General features: G+C 37.8%; 1 protein-coding gene across 4 annotated transcripts in view; it reads left to right on the top strand.

Annotated features, from left to right (window-relative positions):
- The first annotated feature begins 640 nt into the window (after positions 1 to 640).
- The window catches only part of HPGD (15-hydroxyprostaglandin dehydrogenase), a 36,318-nt gene continuing 14,782 nt past the window's right edge, over positions 641 to 22,176 (top strand). Inside the window, exons 1-5 of one of the 4 annotated variants that reach the window (XM_055276439.2) lie at positions 882 to 1,033; positions 1,325 to 1,448; positions 5,312 to 5,418; positions 18,321 to 18,417; positions 18,977 to 20,420. In XM_055276439.2, coding sequence (XP_055132414.1) covers positions 941 to 1,033; positions 1,325 to 1,448; positions 5,312 to 5,418; positions 18,321 to 18,417; positions 18,977 to 19,086 — 531 coding nt within the window. In that variant the 5' untranslated portion in view covers positions 882 to 940 and the 3' untranslated portion in view covers positions 19,087 to 20,420. Of the gene's footprint in view, positions 1,034 to 1,324; positions 1,449 to 5,311; positions 5,419 to 18,320; positions 18,418 to 18,976; positions 20,421 to 22,176 lie in introns of those variants that run through there. The other 3 variants (XM_055276436.2, XM_055276438.2, XM_055276437.1) reach the window with 3 other exon arrangements.

Below are 22,176 nucleotides of genomic sequence, written 5' to 3'. Positions count from 1 at the left end.
CGAGAAAAAGAGACAAAGTCAGTGGAATAGCCCTTGCTATTATTGTATGCAAGTCCGCGTACAGCTAGTCCTGGAGTTCCTGGAGAGAGCAAGGAACCTCTGTCCCAAACTTGACTCAGAGCTTCCAAAGTTGGTATATTTCAACAAGTAAGCATTCCATTGAGCCAAAAATTTGGTAGGCTACCAGCGGCTCTGGAGGGCGTGTTGATGATGACAGTTCTTGTGGGGGCATCTCAGTATGACCCACAATTGACACTGATCAGAAACACAGCGCCAAGGAGACTCTAGTCCTAGCCTTGAAATGTTACGATTCCAGGTTTTCAGGACAGAGCAGAGTCCACTTCTCATCTCCAGTACGTGTAAAAATTTGTCCAAAATGTAACTAAGAAAACACAATGGTATTAGTTACTTCTGCTCCCGTCACCCTCAACCCCAGTGATTATGAGATGGAAACTCACACAAAACTTTGAGACAAAACAGCAACAAGTTTGCTTTATTGTTTGCTTGTTTGGTTCCGGAGTCGGGGCCGGGAGGAAGTGCAGGAGGAGGAATCCAAGCTTCCAAGCCTCTGCTCCGCTCTCCTTCTATCCAGTTGGTCTTTAGGGCACTGAAGGAAACTCTTCTTCAGAAATAACCTTTTAACTTTGCTTCTGTCAGCTGCCTGCCAATCAAGGAGCCAGAGGCTGAGGGGAGGCTTTGAGCCGGGCTGCAAGTCCAGAAGGCAAAGATCGCGAAGCTTGGCGCTTCAGAGCTCTCAGGGGGCAGGTGACACAGTCGTGGGTTCCCCGGCGGGCGCTGGCTTGACAGTTTCCTCCCCGCCTACTGGCAGGGGAGCGCCCCGCCGGGCTGCACGCGCGCGCGCGCGCAGGGGGGACATAAAAGCCGCGGCCGCGCTGAGACGCGGAGCTCGCCCACCGCCCGCCCCAGCAGTGGCTGCACCATGCACGTGAACGGCAAAGTGGCGCTGGTGACCGGCGCGGCTCAGGGCATAGGCAGAGCCTTTGCAGAGGCGCTGCTGCTTAAGGGCGCCAAGGTAAGCCCGGCGCCCAGCCGCGGAAATTTCTCTGCCCACACACTCCGACACTCGCCCCGCCGCCCGAGGTGCACTGGCGGAGACAGGGAGGCCGCGCCCGGCGTGCCCACTTTGCCACTTCCAAAATTTCCTGAAGCTGAGGCAGTGAGCACACCTCAGAAGTGGCTGGGAGGGAACCCAAACCTAATTGCCACATTTCGGGTCCAGGAGGGGAACCTCTTGTGTGTTTATTGTTTGTCCGTCTGTTTCGTGAGCTGCGCAGGCCCGCGATTCTTCTCCTCTTGTCTATAGGTAGCGCTGGTGGATTGGAATCTTGAAACAGGTGTACAGTGTAAAGCTGCCCTGGATGAGCAATTTGAACCTCAGAAGACTCTGTTCATCCAGTGTGATGTGGCTGACCAGCAACAACTGAGAGGTAAGACGGGAATCAATCTGTCAGCTGGGAACGTGCTCTCAACAAGCAACAGCCTGAAGGCAGCCGGGCCAGGGGGCCCTGGGTGCCGCCTCCGCTGCCTCCCGGAGAGCAGCTACCTTGAAGCTCCAAAAGACAGTTTGGACTGATACGTTTCCTTCTGACAGCCCAATAGCTGTAAAACCGAAAGAAAGGCAAGACTGCTGGAGAAATCCTTTTATTGTAGTCATTTGGCAGCATTAATGTAATCAAAATTCCTTTATGTATTCAAAGACAGTGCTGCTGCAGTAATTATTAAATGATTGAAATTGCAGACAAAACTTGGAAAATTAAAGTAGGCTAAGGGACTGTTGACAAACAACTTCTCCCAGAAAGCTGGAGTCCAATGACAATCAAATGTGGCAGTGTTTTTCATTTAAACATATCAGAATACAAGTTCAAGGAACATCATCACAGAAGTGCTAGATGCTTTTGCCCATATGTTTTCTCCAGCTTTTTCCCCAATGAGACAGTACTTTAAAATAATAATAATAGTAATCATAATAAACTATACAATGTTAGAATTGTAGTAGAAACATCTCTATCAGCCTTTCCTCAATGCTTTCCTGTTTCCGGCTACTCACTTAAAATAGACGAATCTACTTGTGAAGTATCAGGGACAATATTGGCATACACAATAAACAGCTTTGATTATAAAGCTGTTTATTTTTTTGTACATCTATTGGAGAACTTGAGAGTGCCCCAATAAACTTACAGGAAACAAAAATTCTGGAGAAAAACTAGAAAAGTGAAATATTTGTATTTCACAAAGTTTTATTCAAAGAGACTGAGTAAATTGTAAGGCACTTTTTAATCAAGGGGTCTGAAAACTTTTGCAAATCTTATTCCAGTGCTCCTGTTCTTAAAGGGACATCAAGTGTACATTTATTTTAAAATTTTAAAATATTCTGTAAGAGAATGAAAATGAACTGATGTGTTAGAAGGAAGTGGTGTACCCACAGTTAAGAGAAATTGTAAAGGAAATTACATAACTGAAATCTGAAAATGCTAATAAAGACCTATAACACAGATGACAAGCATGAGCAGAACAGATTTGTAAACACAATGCAAGAGGAACATATTGTGCCAGAGGACAATTATGTTGATTGCACATGATATTTTGGATCAAGGATAGAGCCAGGTCAGATCTCAACATTCATGCTGATGGAATAAGGAACAGTATAAACAATCTGAAAGCCATTTCTGCCTCAGTTTATATAGTTTCATAAATGATATTTAACTACAATTTTTTTTCCCAGTATTTAAAATTAATACCTTGGCTATAAACACATTCCTTAAGGATAAGTGATTGTGGAGGAGGAAAAAACTCAGACACATAATAAGTGACTGGGGAAGGCATGTTGGTCATGAGAAATCCACATGTTGTCTGGACATCAGCATTTGCTTGCATCTAAAGAAAACATGACATTGATTCCTCCAATTTCAGGATTTAATGTTGACTACAACTGTTAGAACTGTTTAGACAGTGTGGAAATTATAAAAATACGAGATGAAAAGTTTTTTTGGAGATGATCTAGACATAACTTATTTTACAAAGGAACAAATCGCAGCCAAGAGAGTTTAGATAAATTACAAAGAGTACCACAGCATATAAATGTCAGCAAGAACTAGACTGTATGTTGCTTGAGCCTGGAGTTCAATGGGATGTCAGAAAACAAGATGGTATACTACACATTTGTTAGGGCAGAGTATAGGGAATACAGTGGAGAACAGAATGAGGAAAGAAAACTAAAGCGGCAATTAGACATACATATTTAACACCCTCATTTTCCAAAAGGTGGAGGTTGTTTCTGTGGAGTTATGAAGAGTTAGAACATACTCGGAATGGAAGGAGAAAAAAAAATACTGGGGAACCTTTTGTGGACCAAATTGGAGATCTTAAGAAACAGTTTTAAAATTCCATGAAAAAGTCTGGGTGTGGTGGTTCACGCTCGTAATCCCAGCAGTTTGGGAGGCCGAGGCGGGCGGATCACGAGGTCAGGAGATCGAGACTTTCACTCGCCTCAGTGTGAGGAGACCACCAAACAGGCTTTGTGTGAGCAACAAAGCTGTTTATTTCACCTGGGTGCAGGCGGGCTGAGCCGGAAAAGAGAGTCCGCGAAGCGAGATAGGGGTGGGGCCATTTTATAAGATTTGGGTAGGTAAAGGAAAAAGGGGGGTTGTTTGCTGGTGGGCAGGAGTGGGGGCCACTAGGTGCTCAGTGGGGGAGCTTTTTGAGCCAGGATGAGCCAGGAGATGGAATTTCACAAGGTAATGTCATCAGTTAAGGCAAGGACGGGCCATTTTCACTTCTTTTGTGGTGGAATGTCATCAGTTAAGGCAGGAACGGGCCATTTAAGTATCACTACTTTTGTGATTCTTCAGTTACTTCAGGCCATCTGGATGTATATGTGCAGGTCACAGGGGATATGATGGCTTAGCTTGGGCTCAGAGGCCTGACAGAGATCATCCTGGCTAACACGGTGAAACCCCATCTCTACTAAAAATACTAAAAATTAGCCGGGCATGCTACCGAGCGCCTGTAGTCCCAGCCACTCAGGAGGCTGAGCAGGAGAATGGCGTGAACCCGGGAGGCGGAGCTTGCAGTGAACCGAGATCGTGCCACTGCACTCCAGCCTCGGCGAGAGAGCGAGACTCTGACTCAAAAAAAAAAAAAAATCCATGAAAAATAAACAGTTTGTGTTCGTTGTTCTTCTTCCATTCCCGTACAGTGAGTGTAAAAGGTGCGTATTAGGAAATCTTGAAAATGTTTTTAGTAAACAAATAGCATAGTAATTTATCCATGTGGCAACTGATTAATCCATGTCTTCCCCAATATGTCTGGTGGTTGTTAATGATTATATGAATTTATTTCAATCAAAATAAAGTTTATGCTGACCTACTTTTTTTAAGGACTTGATATGTTGGCCTGGAGACCTGAGAATATATTTCTGTCATGTAGAAAAACAACCACAATTTGTAACCATAGTGTAAAATAATAGAGGTAGAATGAATGATCAAAGGCCCAGGGAAACAGTTTAAATCAATTAGAACTATGTCAAAGGCTGCTTTGAGAAACAATAGACATGTGATTGGACAGTGTAATGAAAGACATTCAGGCCTCAAGTGTAATGAAAGACATTCAGGCCTCAGAATCCATGCCAACTTTATCCTGTTTGAACATAGTTTTATACAAACTAGTAATCTGAAGTAGTAATAATAGTGAGAAAGAAGGAATAGTAAACATCGAAGTTTCAGTAATCAAATAAAATCAACTGAATGAAAAGTAGAGTTTTACTAAGATATAAAAACTCCCCCAAACATGTATAATAGATCTGAATACACAAGAATATTTGTATTAACGTAACACTTTATCAATTTAATATGGCTTATAGAAAAGGATGTTTACCAATAGTCTAAGCTACAGAGCTTCAGTAACTTCTCAGGGACTAAGAGACATTGCTTGCCCTAACTGACTTCAACGAGCTCTTAGCTTAGGATCTTAGCTCAGTTCTCTAAAATTTACCCCATTAAGTTACTGCTTATAGAACTTCAATGTGCATACAACTTATGTAGGAATATGTTAAAGTTAAGATTCTTATTCAGTTAGTCTGTGGTGTCTGCAAAATTCTGCATTCTTACCAGCTGCCAGATTGATGCTTCTAGTCTACAAACCACACATTGAGAAACAAGGAATTAATTACATGAGTTTAGTAACTTTCACTATGAGGGTAAATAAACTGAAATTCCTCTCATGGCATAGGACATGATTTAAATGTATACATGGAAAATAAGAATGTATCACTAATATCTTGTTTTATAATTAGACACTTTTAGAAAAGTTGTAGACCACTTTGGAAGATTGGACATTTTGGTCAATAATGCTGGAGTGAATAATGAGAAAAACTGGGAAAAAACTCTGCAAATCAATTTGGTGAGTTATCTTAGCTATGTTTCTTGTCTATAATTATTTAATAACATGATGTTTATAAAGAAAAAAAGGTTCTTGGAGTCATAGAAACAAAACAATGACCTACAATATTGAAAAAGGGAAGTTACAGAAAGCTGGATAAAAGCATTTTCTTTTATAAAAAGGAAGACATTTAATTATGAAAGTAAGTCTGTCTTAAAATATTAGAAAGAAGCATGAATAAAATATAAGTGATTGCTTAACTCAGGGGTTGGCAGACTATGACCCACAGGCCAAAATAGCCTGCCAACTCTTTTGGTATGACCTGCAAGCTAAAAATACCATTTTACATTTCTAAATGTTTGATAAACTCAAAAGAAGAATAATATGATTATATGAAATTCAACTTTCAGTGTCTATAAAGTTTTATTGGAATACAGCCACAGTCATTCATTTAAGTATTGTCATTGGCTATTTTCATGCCACAGGGGCAAAGTTTAATATTTCTAAAAGATCCTGTGGCATTCAATGACTAAAATATTTACAGTCTGGCCCTTTACAGAAAAAGCTGGTCAACCGCTGATTTATTTATTTAAAAGTAAATCTTAATTAAATGCCAGAATGTAACAGAAAACAAAATTAAAGTGACAATTGAACTTTGTAATTAGTAGGACTTTTTATCCTGAAAGTTCGTGGTTTGTATGTGCGTGTATGATTTTCACAATGTTTGATCATGATTTAGCTCTTAAAAACGGTAGAATTAAGAAATAAAATTTTCTTTTTTATCCATTGAGTCATGAGTTTGTGGGTTATCTCATTCTATAAATACTCTTGACATAAGATATTGGAGTTTAGTAAAAATCAAACGTTACCTAAAACTAAATGTCAAACAGGCTGTGCCTGGGGTCACCCTGCCCTTGCTAAGGTCATTCCCACCAATCTTACAAGGCAGGTAATTGTAGAGTACAATTTGGCCACTGTGTGTGTATAAAGGTACAGGGAGTGGCCTCCTACTTCATGATATCCTCCTAGTAGATTATAAACTCCATAAAAATAAGAACTGGGTTGTGTTTTTCTTTGTTTCTCTCTCAGTAATCAACATAGTATCTTGAAGACAGTGCTTAGTCAATACATTTTTTACTTAAATTGAAATGCCCATGAGTAATTACCTAACTGCTATAATAACTTGATAGAGGCAATGAGGATGACATTTCTTCACAAAAGAGCTAAATCTGTGAAGTCCTACCTTAAGAAGAGTATAAAATTGCTCCCTAAACTTGACAGATACCTAAAATACATTTTTCTTTTAATTTTTAAAATTTTTAAATTATTTTTGTTGGTTTTTCTTTTTCAACTTTTATTTTAGGTTCAGGGTGTACATGTGCAGATTTGTTACCTGAGTAAATTGTGTGTCACTGGGGTTTGGTATGCAGATGATTTCATCACCCAGATAGTGGTCATAGCAACCCATAGATAGTTTTCCCACTCTCACCCTTCTCCCACCCTTCATCCTCAAGTAGATCTTGGTGACTGTTTTTCCCCTCTTTGTATCCATATGTGCTTAATTTTTTGTTCCTGTTTGTAAGTGAGAACATGAGGTATTTGATTTTCTGTTCCTGCATTAATTTGCTTAGGATAATGACCTCCAGCTGCATCCATGTTGCTGCAACCAACATGATTTCCTTTTTTATGGGTGTGTAGTGTTTCATGCTGTATACCTACCCATGTTCTTTATCCAGTCCATCATTGATGGGCATCTAGGTTGATTCTGTCTCTGCTATTATGAATAATGTTGTGATGACCATATGAGCACTGTGTCTTTTTTGGTAGAATGATTTATGTTCCTTTGGGTATATACCCAGTAATGCTTGTTGATTGGCTAAAGTTCCTTATATATTCTGCATATTAGACCTTTGTCAGATCCATAGTTTGCAAATATTTTCTCCAGTTCTGTAGGTTATCTGTTTACTGCTTTGATAGTGTCTTTAGCTGTGCAGAAGCTCTTTAGTTTAATTAGGTCCTATCTGTCTATTTTTGGTTTTGTTGCAATTGCTTTTGGAGACGTCATCATGAGATCTTTGCCGTGGCATGTCTTCAGAATGGGGTGTTTTGTGTTTTCTTCTAGGATTTGTATAGTTTTAGGTTTTATATATAAGTCTTTAATTCGTCTTCAGTTGATTTTTAAAATGATGTAAGGAAGGGGTCCGGTTTCAATCTTCTGCATATGGCAACCTGGTTATTCCAGCACAATTTATTGAATAGTGCATCCTTTCGCCATGCTCGTTTTCATCAATTTTGTCAAAGATCAGATGATTGTAGGTGTACAGCCTTATTTCTGGCTTCTCCATGCTGTTCCATTGGTCTATATATCTGTTTCTGTACCAGTACCATGCTGTTTTGGTTACTGTACCCTTGTATAGTTTGAAGTCGAGTAGTGTGATACCTCCAGCTTTGTTCATTTTACTTAGAATTGCTTTGACTATTCTGACTCTTTCTGGATTCCATATGAATTTGAAAATAGTTTTTTTTTAATTCTGTGGCAATGATGATGGTAGTTTGGTAGGAATAGCATTGAATCTGTAAATTGCTTTGGGCAGTATGGCCATTTTAACAATATTGATTCTTCCTATCCATGAACATGGAATGTTTTTTCATTTAATAATGACATCTCTGATTCCTTTCAGTAGTGTTTTACAATTCTCGTTATAGAGATCTTTCACCTCACTGGTCAGCTGTATTCATAGGTATTTTATTCTTTTTGTGGTTGTTGTAAATGGGATTGCATTCTTGATTTGCCTCTTAGCTTGGACATTATTGGTGTTTGGAAACATTACTGATTTTTGTACATTGGTTTTGTATCCTGAAACGTCACTTAAATTGTTTATCAGTTCTAGGAAACTTTGGGCAGAGACTATGGTGTTTTCTATGTATAGAATCATATCATTTGCAAAAAAAGATAGTTCGACTTCCTCTCTTCTTATTTAGATGCCCTTTATTTCTTTCTCTTGCCAGATTGCTCTGGCTTGGATTTCCAGTACTATGGTGAATATGAGTGGTGAGAGTGGGCATCCTTGTCTTGTTTCAGCTCTCAAGGGGAATGCTTCCAGCTTTTTCCCACTCAGTAAGATGTTTGCTTTATGTTACTTCGATGCCTATGTTGTTGAGGATTTTTTAACATGAAAGGATGTTGAATTTTACCTAAAACCTTTTAATGAAGAAAGAAGATTCTATTCTACAGTATGGATACCCTCCTTGCCATTCTCTTAAAACTTTTTCTCCAGTGTACCTGGTTCATTATATTTGAAAATAACTTGAAACTGTCAAGTTTCCCTCAAAATCTTTTTGGGATTCTAATTGCAAATATACATACATGTGTTTGGAGAGAACTGATAGCTGATTTTCCTGAGTTGAGCCAGTTCTGTGATCTTCTTCTACTTTAGGGTAGAAATGTATTGAAATGAGATATTCTGTCTGTGAATCATATTTACATCTCTTGGCTAAATCTTACATTATTATGGTATATGAATGTTTAGTATATCATTAATTTTTTTTAATTCCTTATTTAGTATTTGTGCTTCTGTACTTATAAATTGTATTATCCTTAATTTTCTTTTCTTATAATGTTCTTATTTGGTTTGGGTGTCATCTATATCTCGGCTTCCTTTTATGTACTTGATCTGTTCGTTTCTCAACAGAGGCATTCTTATATCAAATGGCAAATGTCAGTTTGCCTGCCTCTTTTAGTAATTCTGTAAGTTTAGACTCTATATATTATAAATCTATAATATTCAGAGCATAAGTTGCTAATGATTGTAATTTATTGATTTTTAATTTTTTTTTTTTTTCTTTTTGAGACGGAGTCTCGCTCTGTCGCCCAGGCTGGAGTGCAGTGGCCCAATCTCGGCTCACTGCAAGCTCTGCCTCCCGGGTTCACGCCATTCTCCTGCCTCAGCCTCTCCGAGTAGCTGGGACTACAGGCGCCCGCCACCACGCCCGGCTAATTTTTTGTATTTTTAGTAGAGACGGGGTTTCACCGTGGTCTCGATCTCCTGACCTCGTGATCCACCAGCCTCGGCCTCCCAAAGTGCTGGGATTACAAGCATGAGCCACCGTGCCCGGCCGATTTTTAAATTTTTTTTAAAGTTAAACTGCTGATTTGCTGTCTGTGATTTTTTAGTCTATTCTATATTTTCAGATATAAAATTAGTACCCTATCATTTTCTTTGGATTCACATTCACCTACCTTTTTCCATTACTGTATTTTAAAAATATAAGTAACTTTTTATGTTAAATTTGTTGTTGCTGATGGTTTATTGTGAGATCTTAGAATCCTCTAATCTGTAGTTAGGCACATCTGGGAACATCTGCCTTTTTAATATTTGTGAGTTTAAGCCATTTATCTTTATTTTTACTCTTCTGTTTTATACTTTAATATTTACTGTTTTCTTTTTGTTTTTATTCTTTTTCTGTTCCTTACCTAAATGCATTATATAGTTTTATTTTCTTATGCTGGTAAAAAAAAAAAAAAAAACAGAAACTATGCATTTTATATTTACTCTTTGAAGGTTACCCCTGACTTATTAAGAGTTGTATTTCATTACAGCTTTTGGTAGCCTGATAAAACAAAAATTTTGAAAATATAGCTAATTCGGAACTGCAGGGATTTTTAAGAATATAGACTCATGCCACTTTCCAAAACCCCATTAAATGATGAGATGTTCTTTGAACCAGGCTATCCCAGTGAAAAAGCACAAATTGCACAAGAGCTTTCTCTCTTTAACATTACTACTGATATTTGTAATAGCTTCATCAGTAATATCTACAGATATTTTTATAGATAAAATTAATAGAGTATATAGTTCCTGTATTTGGTGACTTCCTAATGGACACCTGCTGTGTCTTTTCTCTGAGAAATCAGCTGTCAGAAACAGTGTGCAACGATTACAGCTAACGTAAAGAAACATGGAAATATTGAGGCAATTATTACAAAGTTACAGAATTCGACTGATGTCTTCATCCAGCTGAGAGGGCATGTTTGCTTTAATGTAGCCTGTGTGAATACCTGCTCAGAGCTGGAAAATGCCAATATCATGGGCAAATAGGAAATTCTGGAAGACCAGGGGAATTTTATTGTGATCCTTTAGTTATAACTAACAGTCCTAGTTCCTTCTCCATTGAAATTTATCCAGCCTTTATTTTTCTTGGGACTCTGCTGACATAGGCGACTTTTTAGCTTAACATCAGGAACTGATGATGTATGTTTACATAGAGAAAACATCATGGGAACTTTGTTACCAATGTATTACTTAAAAATATGTTACTTCCCCTCCTACCTAAACCCATTGCAGAGTAGAATCTGACCAATCATTTAACTTCCAACTTGATTATCTTTGTTACTGTAATGCAAATATTTGTGTGCAGTTTATATAACTCTTTTTTGAAACTCTGCTCTGGATTTAATTTGCCTCCTTGGGTCTTAAACAATTCCATGTTTGTTCTTTTGCATGTTTTTCAGTATTACTGCCCATGTCAGAGAGTAACCTCTTAAAGGACTTTACCATATATCTTTCCTTCTTCTAAAATATTATACAACATATTTATACCACTTTCATAGGGCTTACCAGTTTTTTAATTTTATTAGAATTATTTTAATATATACATAATTCATGCTATTCATGCTAGTAAACCACAAGTTCTTTCAAGGCAGAAAACTATTGTCTTGTGTCCTTACAGATGTTAGTTAATAGTTATTGGATCAACTGCCATTACCTGTATATGATATTTTGCATACATGAGAGTATTCACTTCTATGTTTCAGTACATTGCTTTCCAAATAGATTAGTTCTTCCAAACAGTATCATCTGTCCTTCCACTTTTACTCCTTATCAAATTTACTCCTTACTTTTCACTTTGCTGATCTCATCCTTCTTCCCACTAAACCTTTTCCCAGTCTTTGGTTTCCATTAGGCTATTTTATACTTCCTCCTTAGTCTGAAGCCAACAACAGCAGCATTATTTATAGCTGTTCAGAACACAGAAGAAATGTTCAGGAGGCCAGGCGCGGTGACTCACGCCTGTAACCCTAGCACTTTGGGAGACCGAGGCGGGCGGATCACGAGGTCAGGAGATTGAGACCATCCTGGCTAACACAATGAAACCCCGTCTCTACTAAAAATACAAAAAATTAGCCGGGCGTGGTAGCGGGCGCCTGTAGTCCCAGCTACTCGAGAGGCTGAGGCAAGAGAATGGCATGAACCCGGGAGGCGGAGCTTGCAGTGAGCCCAGATCGCGCCACTGCGCTCTAGCCTGGGCGACTGAGCAAGACTCCATATCAAAAAACAAACAAACAAACAAACAAAATGTTCAGGAAAGAATGAGTCTTTGCAAAACTATCAACTCTCATGCTGGCAATTGGGCAGAGGTAAACTTAACTTTCAATATTGATTGGAACGGTAATTTTGTCACGTAGTTTTGTAACTTTCTGAAGTTTCTATAAACCTAAATATGTTCATCCCCACTGATGTAGGACTTATAGTCTAATTTTGACATTTAACTAATATATGTTGAATTCCTTAACCCATTTATGCCAGAGGTTGCAATATTTTGAATTTTTGCATGAGTTAAAAATTAGACCTTGGCAATGACCTTGAGCAGCAGGATATAAATAACTCTCACATGCTTAGTATTCCAATAATGGAACACTAGGCATAAGTGGGTCAATATATTCAAATAAGATTTAAACAAAATAGATGAATGTTGCTAGTCATTTTTTTTTTTTTTTTCTGAAATGCACTTATTGACTAAAGATTTGCCCTGGGAAATACATTTCTTTGGGATTAGTCAAAATTAGAATCCAGTCTTGAATCTGTAATTTATAAACTGTTATTTTATTTCTCTCGTATTGAACTTCCCAGGGAGGAAGGTAAACTCCCTATCTCTAAGGACTGTTAGGCTTAACGCTTAAATAAACCATAGTTTATGTGAATATCCAGCACAGTGCCACTGCATAGAATTTATTCAATAAATTACACTTCCCTTCCAGAGCATCAAAATCTACATTTTCTGGCCAGGCACGGTGGCTCAGGCCTGTAATCCCAGCACTTTGGGAGGCTGAGGTGGGCAGATTAGTTGAGGTCAGGAGTTCGAGACCAGCCTAGCCAACATGGTAAAACATATATAATATATAGACACACACACACATGCATATACAATCTAGAATAAGGAATACATTGTTAAAGTAAAGAAGGAAAAGTGAAAAATATCATTTCCACACAGCCAAAGCATTAGACCCTGTCTTGTAGATTCATCCTTTGAACTCTTTTCATTTGAAAAATTGCCCAGTTCTTAACCTGATAATGGATGAGAAAAATAATCCCTTGCCTTTCTCCACCAAAGACCTAAAGATAGATATTGCTTTTTAAAAAAATTAAAAATAAGTCTTAAAAATTCCCAAATTTTCTATCTTGCTTCATCTTGTTCATGTCGAAAACCCAACAGTGGGGTGTCAGCAAAGCTGTAATACCTGAGAATAAAAGCATAGTGCCAATACGCATGAACTTCAGACATGCTGAAGACTTCTGCAGAAACTAACAGAATCTAACTGGCTTCATTAATTTCAGCCATCTACATCTTTCTCTTCTTACATAAACAATTAATGTTTTGGTTTTCCTCTCTAAAGAAAATCATGTGGAGATTTTATTCATTCTCCCTAAGCCTACTTACTGTCAAACTGACACACAGCTTAAGTGAATAGAAGCTCCAATTTCCTTTTTTGTTTAAGAGCTACTGTTAGGTAGGAGAGGCATATCTGAATCCTTGTAAAAAAAAAGAAAACTTCAAAAGGAAATTTTTAAGATAAAAAGAAGGTAAATACATGTGTAACCTCCGTTTCAGATGCATTACCTATTGTACCGTTTTCTTTGCAGTATTGTAAAGCATGAAAAAAACAGGAATTACGATGTCAAAAAAGAATTTTCCTTTTTTAAAAGTCTGAGCTGGAAAGGATAGGAATTCTTAAATGCAAAAGGTAAAGTAAGGTTTGAAATATCAATTTGATCTCGCAGGGTTTTTTTTTCTTTTTTTTTTTTTGGTAGTGATTAGAATAAAAACAGGAAAAGTTCCTACATATGGATGTAAGTGGCAAAACAGTAAACTATCAAAAGGATAGCTGTAAGCAGTGATTAATAAAATTTAGTTATAGACATTACTAAAGACCAGATGTCCAGCTAACTGAAAATCACCACTTAAACTGGATAAAACATTTATGTGATTTCACACAACACGGAGTTCAGGATTGCTTGATCTTACAGGTCAATGATATCATCAGGGCCCAGGGTCCTGTCATCCCTCCCACCCACCATTCTTTATGTTAGTTTCATCTTCAGGATACTAAGAAATAGGGGTTGTCCATTTAAGTTACAACATTCATGTAAAGCAGGCAATGTAACCATTTCTTCAGGTTTTCTTAAGAGCAACAAAACATTTCTCAGCAGCATCCATCCTGTTCCCATCTCTAGCTGATGGCCTCCCAGGTCTCACTGACCAAAACTGGGTCACTTGCTGGCTCTGAAACCAGCCACTGTCAAGGAGAATGGGATTTCCATGACTGACTTAAATTAATTAATCAGTGTCTACATTAAATTTGGGGAGGTCACCTTCCTCTGTATTATATGGAGAGGAGGTAGATACAGGAGCAAAATAGAATTTTTATTAGAAAGAAAAAAGGAGAAAATAAAATCTCTAGGAAATCAAGAGTAAGCACTATTCTACATTCTAAGATCCAAGAGAATTAAACAGAGTAGACAAGTGTGGAATACTGAGACATGAGAACCATATGCAGAGAAGAAGGGTAAATAAATTTTGCTTCCAACATTTAGAAAACAAAAAATATTTTTTGAAGGGTTTTTTTGTGTCTCTATTTCCTTCAGTTCTGCTCTGATTTTAGTTATTTCTAGCCTTCTGCTAGCTTTTGAATGTGTTTGCTCTTGCTTTTCTAGTTCTTTTAATTGTGATGTTAGGGTGTCAATTTTGGATCTTTCCTGCTTTCTCTTGTGGGCATTTAGTGCTATAAATTTCCCTCTACACACTGCTTTGAATGTGTCCCAGAGATTCTGGTATGTTGTGTCTTTGTTCTCGTTGGTTTCAAAGAACATCTTTACTTCTGCCTTCATTTCATTATGTACCCAATAGTCATTCAGGAGCAGGTTGTTCAGTTTCCATGTAGTTGAGTGGTTTTGAGTGAGTTTCTTAATCCTGAGTTCTAGTTTGATTGCACTGTGGTCTGAGAGACAGTTTGTTATAATTTCTGTTCTTTTACATTTGCTGAGGAGCGCTTTACTTCCAACTATGTGGTCAATTTTGGAATAGGTGTGGTGTGGTGCTGAAAAAAATGTATATTCTGTTGATTTGGGGTAGAGAGTTCTGTAGATGTCTATTAGGTCCACTTTGTGCAGAGCTGAGTTCAATTCCTGGATATCCTTGTTAACTTTCAGTCTCGTTGATCTGTCCAATGTTGACAGTGGGGTGTTAAAATCTCCCATTATTATTGTGTGGGAGTTTAAGTCCCTTTGTAAGTCACTCAGGACTTGCTTTATGAATCTGGGTGCTCCTGTGTTGTGTGCATATATATTTAGGATAGCCCCAGGAGCTGGTTTTTTGAAAAGATCAACAAAATTGATAGACCGCTAGCAAGACTAATAAAGAGGAAAAGAGAGAAGAATCAAATAGATGCAATAAAAAATGAAAAAGGGGATATCACCACCAATCCCACAGAAATACAATCTACCATCAGAGAATACTACAAACACCTCTATGGAAATAAACTAGAAAATCTAGAAGAAATGGATAAATTTCTCGACAAAGACACCCTCCCAAGACTAAACCAGGAAGAAGTTGAATCTCTGAATAGACCAATAACAGGCTCTGAAATTGTGGCTATAATCAATAGCTTACCAACCAAAAAGAGTCCAGGACCTGATGGATTCACAGCCGAATTCTACCAGAGGTACAAGGAGGAACTGCTACCATTCCTTCTGAAACTATTCCAATTGATAGAAAAAGAGGGAATCCTCCCTAACACATTTTATGAGGCCAGCATTGTCCTGATACCAAAGCCTGGCAGAGACTTAACCAAAAAAGAGAATTTCAGACCAATATCCTTGATGAACATTGATGCAAAAATCCTCAATAAAATACTGGCAAAGCGAATCCAGCAGCACATCAAAAAGTTATCCACCATGATCAAGTGGGCTTCATCCCTGGGATGCAAGGCTGGTTCAACATATGCAAATCAATAAATGTAATCCAGCATATAAAGAGAACCAAAGACAAAAACCACATGATTATCTCAATAGATGCAGAAAAGGCCTTTGACAAAATTCAACAACGCTTCATGCTAAAAACTCTCAATAAATTAGGTATTGATGGGATGTATCTTAAAATAATAACAGCTGTCTATGACAAGCCCACAGCCAGTATCATACTGAATGGGCAAAAACTGGAAGCATTCCCTTTGAAAACTGGCATAAGACAGGGATGCCCTCTCTCACCACTCCTATTCAACATAGTGCTGGAAGTTCTGGCCAGGGCAATCAGGCAGGAGAAGGAAATAAAGGGTATTCAATTAGGGAAAGAGGAAGTCAAATTGTCCCTGTTTGCAGATGACATGATTGTATATCTAGAAAACCCCATCGTCTAAGCCCAAAATCTCCTTAAGCTGATTAGCAACTTCAGCAAAGTCTCAGGATACAAAATCAATGTGCAAAAATCACAAGCATTCTTGTACACCAATCACAGACAAACAGAGAGCCAAATCATGAGTGAACTCCCATTCACAATTGTTTCAAAGAGAATAAAATACCTAGGAACCCAACTTACAAGGGATGTGAAGGACCTCTTCAAGGAGAACTACAAACCACTGCTCAATGAAATAAAAGAGGATACAAACAAATGGAAGAACATTCTATGCTCATGGGTTGGAAGAATCAATATCGTGAAAATGGCCATACTGCCCAAGGTAATTTATAGATTCGATGCCATCCCCATCAAGCTACCAATGACTTTCTTCACAGAATTGGAAAAAACTACTTTAAAGTTCATATGGAACCAAAAAAGAGCCCAGATCGCCAAGTCAATCCTAAGCCAAAAGAACAAAGCCGGAGGCATCACGCTACCTGACTTCAAACTATACTACAAGGCTACAGTAACCAAAACAGCATGGTACTGGTACCACAACAGAGGCATAGATGAATGGAACAGAACAGAGCCCTCAGAAATAATGCCACATATCTACAACTATCTGATCTTTGACAAACCTGACAAAAACAAGAAATGGGGAAAGGATTCCCTATTTAATAAATGGTGCTGGGAAAACTGGCTAGCCACATGTAGAAAGCCGAAACTGGATCCCTTCCTTACACCTTATACAAAAATTAATTCAAGATGGATTAAAGACTTAAATGTTAGACCTAAAACCATTAAAATCCTACAAGAAAACCTAGTCAATACCATTCAGGACATAGGCGTGGGCAAGGACTTCATGACTAAAACAACAAAAGCCAAAATTGACAAATGGGATCTAATTAAACTAAAGAGCTTCTGCACAACAAAAGAAACTACCATCAGAGTGAACAGACAACCTACAGAATGGGAGAAAATTTTTGCAACCTACTCATCTGACAAAGGGCTAATATCCAGAATCTACAATGAACTCAAACAAATTTACAAGAAAAAAACAAACAACTCCATCAAAAAGTGGGCAAAGGACATGAACAGACACTTCTCAAAAGAAGACATTTATGCAGCCAAAAGCATATGAAAAAATGCTCATCATCACTGGCCATCAGAGAAATGCAAATCAAAACCACAGTGAGATACCATCTCACACCAGTTAGAATGGCCATCATTAAAAAGTCAGGAAACAACAGGTGCTGGAGAGGATGTGGAGAAATAGGAACACTTTTACACTGTTGGTGGGACTGTAAACTAGTTCAACCATTGTGGAAGTCAGTGTGGCGATTCCTCAGGGATCTAGAACTAGAAATACCATCTGACCCAGCCATCCCATTACTGGGTATATACCCAAAGGACTATAAATCATGCTGCTATAAAGACACATACGCACGTATGTTTATTGCGGCACTATTCACAATAGCAAAGAGTTGGAACCAACCCAAATGTCCAACAACGATAGACTGGATTAAGAAAATGTGGCACATATACACCATGGAATACTATGCAGCCATAAAAAATGATGAGTTCATGTCCTTTGTAGGGACATGGATGAAGCTGGAAACCATCATTCTCAGTAAACTATCCCAAGGACAAAAAACCAAACACCGCATGTTCTCACTCATAGGTGGGAACTGAACAATGAGAACACATGGACACAGGAAGGGGAACATCACACTCCGGGGACTGTTGTGGGGTGGGGGAAGGGGGGAGGGATAGCATTAGGACATATACCTAATGCTAAATGACGAGTTAATGGGTGCAGCAAAACAACATGGCACATGGATACATATGTAACAAACCTGCACATTGTGCACATGTACCCTAAAACCTAAAGTATAATAATAAAAAAAATTAATTAAAAAAAGAAAACAAAAAATATAGGGAATTATTGAAGATGTTGAGAATAGAGTGAAAGTAATAGACATTTTTGGAATACAACCTGTAGCATAAAATCTCATATTGGGCAATTAAGTGAAGTTTTGCAGATATATGACAAGCTCCACAATGATTAGGCAAACACAAAGAATCCAGGTTTAATGACTAACTTTGAAAACAAAGCTCTTTTAAAACTTTTCAATGATAATATTTGCAGAAATCTCCCTAGGTATCTGGAATAGCTATAAAAACTTTGGTGTGTGAAAATATGGTAAAGGATAATGACTGTGTTCCTTTTCTCACTTATGCCTCTGGCTTAGGTTTCTGTTATCAGTGGAACCTATCTCGGTTTGGATTACATGAGTAAGCAAAATGGAGGTGAAGGTGGCATCATTATCAATATGTCATCTTTAGCAGGTAAGGGCAATTATTACATTAAGTGTAACATTTTCTTATTAGTAATTTGGACCACAAAAACAAATCTTCAAAGCACATTTATTATCAACTCAAGTTTGAAATTAAAAATCTGATTGTTTTATAGTTCCATGGAATTTTCTATTGCAAAATATCAAAAGTTTGAAAAATATGTTTATTTCTCTTAATTTAACTTGTGGCTTTTAAAGTTATCTTACTGCAGTAATATTTGAAAAAATATATATAATTTTTTTAGAGCTACTGGTTTTCAGATGTTGTGGTGAGACTCCTAAGCAATCATGCATGTGAAAGTAACTTTAGCAAAGTAAAAAGCACTAAAGTGAAGTTAAGATGTCTCTGCTCCCATGTCATTTTAGTAACACTGTGTAATTTTAAAATATGACATATATCATAGTTAAGATATGTTAAACTAATAAAGCCACATATATATATATATATATAATGTTAAGATATGCTAAACTAATAAATAAGGCCAAACTTACATGTAGTATAAGCATATTCTTTACTCGTCCATCAGTCCAAGGCAAGATCCTTGTTGCAGGTACCTCTTCTGTATGCAGACGTTTGAAAACCTTACTGGCAGAAGTTCTGCCATCTTCAGCAGGGAGCTCCCAGGGTTACATTAGAACTGCTGGATTCCTTTTTCTCTAGAAGAAAGAGAAAAAGAACATGGAGGAGGCATGGCTACTCTTTTAAAAACCCCAGCCCAATAATGGCAGACCTTCTGCTCACATTTCAGTATAGAACTTGAGCTCATATTTCACCTAACTATAAGCGAGTCTGTCTGGGAAATGCAGTCTAGCTGTGTGCCTAAGAGAAGAATGGATTTCAGAGGGCAGCTAGTCATCTTTTCCACAGCATGCAATCCTAAACTATATTATTTTCAGAGCAGTATGAGTTAGTATCAGCTGATATCTTATCCCTCAATACTAGCTTTAAACCTCTGACTGGACTTTTTGGAGCAACTGAGTCAAGTGACTTTACTTTTTAAAACTCTAGGAAAAAAATCATCAATGATTCTTGAATAGTTCAAGTGAAATTGTGAAGTTTAAGAAGTCTGATCAATATGGACAGCAAATCTAAGCTATCTATGTCCAAAAAAGTGAGATTTTTAAAAATTATCTGTTTGGTTTTAGTTAATGTAGTGATTTCAGAATAGAAATTTCAGCCCCACACCCCACCCCAACCTTGGTATCTCAGCTCCAGTGATTTGAGAAGTTGGGTTTGGAGGTACCTGTGATTGAAACACTGTCTGATTCTCAGCATTTTTCTCATCCCTCTAGAAATGATTATCAAATGGTTCTTTTATATCACTGTAAAGCTGCCACCAGAGGAGATTTAGAAATCTCCTTTAGAAGTTCTCAAAAATAGACTAGCATCTCATTTTCTGGGTTGCTTAAAGTCAAAATCATGTCCCTAAAGTTATTACAAACCTAATTCTATACATTTTTCAGGGTAATCAGATTCTTTTTCCTAGTAGTACAACTACTTATAAATTATAGCATTTTAATTCTAATGATACTTTAAAAGGTGAGCGCATGGGCAATATTTGAAAGGGATATGTGTTCCAGAGAGGGCCAAATGTTAAGCTGTGGGAGACTGAAACCCTAAAAGCAAATTGGCAAAGCTAAATCTATACTATTTTAAAATAAAATCATAAGAAAAAAACAAGTGACTGGAGAATTAAAAAGAGATATTTAGTGTTTTCTTAAAAGTTTAAATATTTAAAAACCTGGGGCTGTGATCAAGATTGATAATTCTGTGCATTCTTTCTATAAAGCAAAGAGGGTCAGCAAAGCTTGGAGTACCATGAATATTATACAGGGAGACCCTGGCCTTTATGTCACTGGAGGCACTGATTTCATTCTTTGGAAGGCTGAAAGCCTCAGAGTTGGATCAATTTAGGATGATCTGGGAGAAATTCTTTACCATAAGAGGGTGCTTCCTTGCCCCAAAGAGCATGAATAAAGAAATGCAATGTAGAATTACTGCCTTTTATCTGACTAAAATATTCAAATATATATCATTTATTGAGCACTGTTTATCTGATATCATTTTAAACACTGTACATTATCTCATTTAATCCTCACAACAACCCTGTGAGGTAAATTCTATAATTTCCATTTTGAAAATGAGGAAACTAAGGCAGGAGAAGTGTGAAATATCTTGCCTAAGCTTATACATCAAGTAAGCCTCAGAGCTGGAATTCACATGCAAATAGCCTGGTACAAGTCTTCTTAGAATTTTAACCACTAGATTATTTATCTATCTCTAATATCTATGCATTTATTTGTTAATCTACCTGTATTTATCTCAGCCTAACAGAAAAGTAAAAGCAACTGAAATCACTTCAATTGAATAAACCCTTGCAATTTGCTAGTCTCTTCAGGCTTCATGGGCACAGCTCTAATCTCATGGCTGCCTTACTAAACCTTCAGTGAAATCTTAAGCTTTTGCCCCATTTGACACTTCCAGTAAAGACCTAAAAATATTTGGGGAGCTTACCAGTGTCACAAGTCAAAACATGCCATTGAGCAGAGCAGTTTAAGGCTTGCAATTTGATGTCCACTTTGCTTTGTTGGCTAGGAGCTTGCTTTGTCATCCAGCTCACCGCCACCTCCCCCACCCCCCGGGTGTGAATCCTCTTCTTACCTATGTCAGATACAACATTTGCAATCATGTGTGGGCATTTCTCTGTTCATGCAGATAAAATGATGACTTGATATAAATTCAGTGATAAGATTGCTTTGGTTTTAAATTACTTTCCTGGCACTGGTACAATTTAATGAATAATATTGCATTACAAACTGCTTCTCCCTCTGACTTTCCTCCACATGTACAAGGCAACACTATGTAAAATGGTTAAACAGCTTAAGGTTATCATCGTTCCCTCTGCTTGGCTTATTACTCTATCCATTTTCAGAAGTTGTCCTTGGCACCCTCCCTTCGTAATTCCAGCCGCCACACCTCTTGTGTTTATACTGTTTCCTCGTTGCCACTGGCCAATGTGGATAGTCTACTTCCTTTCCCATCCAGGCCTCCCACTAACATGCCCTCAATTCACAAACTCTTAAAATGAATTGCCTTGTATTTTATCCACCAATGGAGAGCCTCCAATTCTTCCCATAATGAAATTAGTTTGATAAAAATTCAGGATATTGTAATAATGGGAGAAGGCAAAAGAGGACCCCTCCGTCTTTATCATTCTCTCAGAAATTGTATCAACAACTTTATGCCCTTGAGTCATAGCATGTAAGAAGAGGTGAGAGGACAAAAATAATCTTTAAGGAGTTATCAGAGTACTTCTAATATTTGCCTACTCTGTGTTTTCCAAACCTTGCTTCCTCACAGATTTTTTTTTTCCTGTTTTTCTCCGTACTGCTTACTCTATTGAAGGAATGGCTATGGGTAATATTCAGTATTCAACTCAACAGGGCCTATCCTCATGATCTCTGGCGTGGATACAGTGGAGTCCTTCACTATCACAGTAAAACCTTAAGTTGGCACACTGGTTTGAGTAGAGAAGTTAATGAGTAATGACCACTGACGCAGACAGAGTATCAAATGCAATTAATAGGTTTAATAAACAAGAGTAGTTAAGTAGACAATGATTCCTCAGCAGATTATGGGATGGGTATGCTCTAGTCTGGAGTTCCACAAGTTGTTCTGAGTGTGGTTAACCCAAATGGACTTTTCTACACGAGTTTTCATTTATAAACATAATATACAAACAGACACTAA

The sequence above is a fragment of the Symphalangus syndactylus genome, chromosome 4 (genome assembly GCF_028878055.3).
Source record: "Symphalangus syndactylus isolate Jambi chromosome 4, NHGRI_mSymSyn1-v2.1_pri, whole genome shotgun sequence".
In the NCBI taxonomy this organism is placed as follows: domain Eukaryota; kingdom Metazoa; phylum Chordata; class Mammalia; order Primates; family Hylobatidae; genus Symphalangus; species Symphalangus syndactylus.
This window is presented reverse-complemented; position numbering and strand designations above follow the sequence as displayed.